Consider the following 6068-nt stretch of genomic DNA (forward strand, 5'->3'; position numbering starts at 1 on the left):
CCAGGTCGTTAAATTTGAAAACTTTGCTGGAAGTCACTTCTCCCATCCACTAGAACCCTTATAAAAAAATCGACTAAAATTTCATCTCTAAGAGATTCGATTTTGAAAAATTGATGGACAAAAGTACCTGATCTCCATCTTTCCCTTTCAAAATTTATCACAAAAAAGAATCTTTAATGACACCCAAGTTTCAATTCAATAATTTAAATCTGGGGAAATTAACAAGTTCATTTAACACTCAGAATAGAAATTTAAAAAGATGACTTACTAAAAAGATGGCGTACTTAAGACATCAATTTTGAAAAAAAAAACGTAGAGCATCCCGAACCCCAGATTAATCGCTTCTACAGGCACCAAAGAAGAGGGCTGACATTTTTTTGCAACATAAGCAGATATCCATAGTTTTAATTTCAAAAAAAAGTTTCAAATGGCCGATAATTTGCATTATTTTGATCTTGGATTCGCTTTTTCAATAAATAGCTTTCGAAAGGTTTGTTTCGGTTTATCGGAATTTTGTGAAGGGTCCATTTTGGTTAATCAGATTTTTATGAACAGTCCATTTTGGTTGATTCAATTTTTGTTAAAGATTCGTTGACAAACCGAAATTTCCTTTGGCCAGATCCCTGTGATGCATTGACTATTCTAAGTCAGAAAATACTTCAAAGTAAAAATTTAATAACATCACTACAAAGAAAACTAACTATTTTTGCCATTTTGGCAAAGTGGTATTTTTACCAGGAGGCTTTTTCTACCTTTTTTTACCACCTTTTGCAAAACATGCCAACCCTAGCCAATTTTCATGCGAAAGTGAACAATGAATCATAGTTTAACTTTAATAGAGATTCATATTAAAATGTAAATTCTGAATAAATTAATTTAATTCTAATGTTAATATTCTCTTGAAATGAAATCATAGTTTTTGCCTTAAAACATTGATTTTTCTATTAATTCATTATCTATGTATTTCTTATGTATGTTTCATTTCATTTTTTTTTAGTTAAGTTCCTGAAAAATTGCATTGATACAATGGATTCTCCTTTAGCAGCAGATTTGTCATCAGTTTTATCCCTTTTAACTGATGATTCTGAAGATTTGAATCAAACTAAAAGTTTTGATCCAACTTGTAGTTTCTGCAATGAGCCTTGCTTTACTCCAAAAATTGCCCCATGTGATCACATATTTTGTTCAGAATGTATCGAAAAGCTGCAAAGTGATAAAAATAAGATTCCGTGTCCAAAATGTGATCAAGATTCTGCGAGTCTGTGTCGAGATTTATCTGCTCTTGCAATTGCCCTTTCCAATGGCGAAAGTTCAGACTCCACAACTACTGCAAATTCTCCTACATATTGTACAGCTTGCAAAACTAAGGATACAAATACAATTGCTTTCTGTTTTGATTGTGTCAGCTATTTATGTGAGAACTGTGTTCGTGCACATAATTATATGCATTGCTTTGAAGGACATTGTGTTGTTGACTTAAAAGAGCTTGAAACTGATAAAGTGCCAAATTGCTTCCTGCATCTTACAAAACCTTTAGTTTATTTTTGTAACACATGCAGTATTTTGATATGTGAAGATTGTACTTTTTTAGATCATTCTAAGGACTTTCACGATTATGATCACATATCAAAAGTTGGTCCGAAACAAGTTAAAATGCTGGAGAAGTTATTTGATCGAGGCAATGCTAAAACAAATGCTTTGAAGAATGTTTCTAAAGAGATAGAAACAATTTCATCAGATCTTCATGGCCAATATTTGAAAGCAAAGTCTGAAATAAGTGATACATTTGATTTTTATAGCACACACTTGGTCGATCACAAAGACAAACTGATGAGGCAACTTAAAATATTATATGCTAGCAAAATGGCATTGTTTAATTTTGTGGCAAGTAAACTTCGAGACGTAATTAAAAGTATTCAACTGATTTTGTCATTTGTTGATGGTGTCAAAAAAAGTCCTAATAATTCACAGCTCTTAATGTTAAAACAAGTGATTGATTATAAAATGGAAAATGTACTGTCTTATAATGCTGATGTTAACTTGCCGGCTATTGAATTAGAATTCTTGTCAAACTACAAAACAATTCAAATTGGTGTGAAGAATACATTTGGTTACATCCGCTGTAATCAAGCAGAAATTGAAAATTTTAAACCAGAACCAGAAATAGGCTCTCTTTTTAACGATTTGGATCTTGGCAACAACAGTATACCTATTCCAGACATTAATTCTTTGGCCAGCTTTGTACCCGATAATAATTTTGGGCCACTTTCTTCTAACATGAGTCTTTTTGACAAAGAATCTTATAATGTGTCAAACTTACTTCAAAATCTTTCTGAAAATTTGTATGATGTTAATCCTCAGCCAGATTTTGATTCTAATTCGAGATTTTTTCCAGCTTCTTCTTTCACTTTCCCTCCCCTTACCAATCGGCATAAAATGGCATATCATTGCAAATTTGGGGAATTCGGGACTTATGAGGGCCAGTTTACCGAGCCAGGTGGAGTAGCAGTCAATGCTAATAATGATATTATCATAGCAGATACTAACAGTCACAGGATTCAAATTTTTGACAAAGAAGGAAGATTTAAATTTCAATTTGGTGAATGTGGAAAAAGTGATGGACAGCTATTATATCCTAATAGAGTAGCTGTATTTAAGAAAACAGGAGATATTATTGTCTCCGAAAGGAGCCCAACTCATCAGATTCAAATATATAATCAGTATGGACAGTTTGTGAGGAAATTTGGGACAGAACTCCTTCAGCACCCCCGTGCTGTGGCTGTTGACAATAAGGGGCTAATTGTTGTTGTTGAGTGCAAGGTGATGCGAGTTGTAATATTTAGTCAATTTGGAATGGTAATGCAAAAATTCAATTGTGCTAAGTATTTGGAATTCCCTAATGGAGTTGTGGTCAATGACTACCATGAGATTTTTATTAGCGATAATAGAGATCATTGTGTGAAAGTTTTTAACTACAATGGTCAATATGTCCGACAGATTGGTGGGAAAGGTCTGACTAATTATCCAATAGGAGTTTCTATCAATATGAGTGGGAATATTTTAATTGCCGACAATCATAACAATTTTAATATAACGCTGTTTACTCAAGATGGTCAGTTAGTGTATGCCACTGAAAGCAAAATCAAGCACGCCCAATGTTTTGATATTGCTTTAATGGATGATGAATCTGTTGTTTTAAGTAGCAAGGATTATCGGGTGTACGTTTATCGCTATTTACAAGCATCCCCTTCTGAATTTTAATAAGACGTTATAAAGTTATTGTAATGAAAGGCACTTTTGAATTCTATGCATTAACTGATGCGTTGCATACAATTACGATAATTTTTCAATAGCCTGCTGATCTGAGTTTTATTTCAAATTGTAAACTATATTTTGGAATAAAATATAGATGATGTTCGAAATTAAAGCATGTTGAAATTAAGAATTCAGAGCTTCAGCCAGTTCCAGTACTGTGAAATAGAAAACTGCTTCTTCCAAAATTGTAGTCATTAATCTTTTGAGTTTAGCCCTTTAATGTAGTTTAAATCTTCACTGTGAGCAAACATGGTACATTTGGCAAGAAATTTTTTAAATGCTCACAGAGTTGATTTATTTCAAGGAAGTAATTTGTAAATGGCTACAAATTTTAGTTATAATGTGTAAATTAAATAATCCTTTATTAATACATTTCAGGCTTAATTTTTCTAACATTTATTTATAACTGTTAGGGGTTTACCGAGTCTTTGTGTTATTTCTAATCTACATTATTTCTATTGAAATTCTTAAAACTTTTATTTTATTAAAATATTCTACTGTTAATATAGTGTTTCACATGAGAAAAATTCGTTAACATGATTGAAAGGAAGTTTAAAAACCGTTTGGAAATATTATTTTTTTATCTCATATAAGTTACGTGTCCGGTAGTTCATTTAGTCTTAATAGGATAAAAATGTATGCACCATTTTATAATCCATCCATTTTGCTGAAGCTTAAACTACAGTTCTGTACATAAAACTCTAGTTTATATAAACACAATCAAAGAAATGTTACTGTATTCAATATTTTTGATAACACTTCTTGATTAAAACTCGGAGTAATAGATCTATATTTGTAGGCTGTATATTCGTAGTTGATAATTACCTGAATCAAAAGTGCCAAGAAAAATACAAATCTCTATTCTGCTAAATGTACTAATGCTTGAGCAACAGTTTTTAAATAATATTTTAAACTTAAAAAAAAAAAAAACACTTGAGATAGTTCAAGATTTCTTATAAGTAGTGTTATTGCATTATACAGGAAAACAGTTAATTTAACTATTACATCTGTTTTATTTGTTACAGAGTGATAAGCCAAAGATTTTCAATAATAGTTTTAATGCGTGGGAACATTTTCTGTCCTTGTTCTCTGTTTCTAGTCTGAGTTTTCCCTATCTAAGTAGATAAATATAACGTTACTTGCTTAGTATATGAAAATGTCGATCTTGGTTTATTGGATTTTCTATACAAATGAATTCCTCTATTATTAATAATGTAAGAACTGACCAGGAATTCAACTAAAATTTTATACTTGAACTTAATAATGTGATAAACTGAAGTGCATATGTATGATAAAATAACTTTATGCATCAAGAAAACTAAATCTAATCTGCTGAAATAATCAATGTTCAAATTAAAATTAAAAAATATTTCTTGCCAATTGTAGTTGCATTATAATGTTTCAAGTGTTACAGATCATGCTTAAATGTATTTATTTTTTTAGTTTTATTATTTTTTGTTAAAAATTTTCAAGCACACTTTGGCGTTTTAAATCTTTTTGTCTAATTTTATAGCTTGAAACACTTTTGAGTGATTTCTTCACTTGAAAATTTCATTGCAAATTGTTGTATTTTAATATATGTCTAACAATCATTGTTTTTTAATCATTTTACCATTGTTGATCTGTATTAGATATCTTTGTAAAATAAAACATAATGGATAGAAATGCATTGACCTATTTTTCTAAGATATAAATTATTGAACATTTGGAAATATTCTTCTATCCAACAAAAACCTGTTTTAGATATATTTTTTAAACTAATTTCATATATGTTCTAAAATAATTGTCCAGTGGCTATTATAAACTTCATTAGCATGCATTTGATCATGAGTTTAGTTGCATCAGTAGTTCAAGAATTGAGTTATATTTTCAAAATATAATTTTGAAATGCTTGTAATGACCTTAGTTTCATTAAGTAACAAATTATTATGAATTTAATTGGAACAGTATACATGTATTTTTTTCCTTTCTTTTCTTGATTAAAATTTGTTATAGGTTATTCAGGGCAATTTAAGTTGATTTTTTTTTTTGATGTTTTTGTTGAGTTTTGATCGTGTTTGTGTTGCATTTGTTTATTCATATGATCTTATTTTAGGTTTACGTGTTGTGCTTTTTTAAGTTCTTAATAAGTTTCAGTATTGTTTTGTTTGCTATTTTAATTTATTGGTTAAAGGCATTAAATATATGAAAAACAAAGACAGATATTTGATTTCTATCTTGTAGCAAGTCAAATATGTTGCACAGACCAAAGAAAAGAGAATTGTTTTGTACAAATATTTAAATTTCTAAAACTGAAAATAAGCCTACAAGAGAAAATTCAAGGCTTTATTCTTCTGTCGACCTAACATTTTACAAGGAGAGATGCATTTGTTGAAAAAAAATAAGTGGAACTGACAAATGTAGAAATACCAAATTTTTAATGGTCATATTTTTGATACACTTTAGCATATTATGGAAGATGAAAATCGATAACTAAAATATCTTTTAACTTATAAAGTTAAAGAAAATTTTTAAAACTTCAAAATTATTTAACCCTTTTTTGATTGTTTCAAAAAAATTTGCATCTTCAAGCACCAGCTTATATTCAATGAAGAAATCAATTATTGATTTTACTTTTTTTGTTTATGAGTTTGTACCAGAGTTTATATATTGTGGCCAAATTTTTTTAAAAAAGTTATTTCATTATTTTTCTTTACATTTTAAAACAATCTGGTTAATATTCTATTTTTTAACAATTCTATCATATTATAAGT

At 29.4% G+C, this 6068-nt stretch overlaps 1 protein-coding gene across 1 annotated transcript; it reads left to right on the forward strand.

Moving 5' to 3' along the window:
• The first annotated feature begins 1026 nt into the window (after positions 1–1026).
• On the forward strand, positions 1027–3261 carry LOC129234348 (B-box type zinc finger protein ncl-1-like). The gene has a single exon (XM_054868341.1). It carries the CDS (start codon positions 1027–1029, stop codon positions 3259–3261), a length of 2235 nt encoding a protein of 744 aa, XP_054724316.1.
• Positions 3262–6068: the final 2807 nt, after the last annotated feature.

This window comes from Uloborus diversus, chromosome 1, assembly GCF_026930045.1.
Source record: "Uloborus diversus isolate 005 chromosome 1, Udiv.v.3.1, whole genome shotgun sequence".
NCBI classification, from domain to species: domain Eukaryota; kingdom Metazoa; phylum Arthropoda; class Arachnida; order Araneae; family Uloboridae; genus Uloborus; species Uloborus diversus.

Coding starts and splice junctions, on each gene's coding strand:
- LOC129234348 (XM_054868341.1), top strand. CDS start 1,027: ATGGATTCTCCTTTAGCAGCAGATTTGTCATCAGTTTTATCCCTTTTA.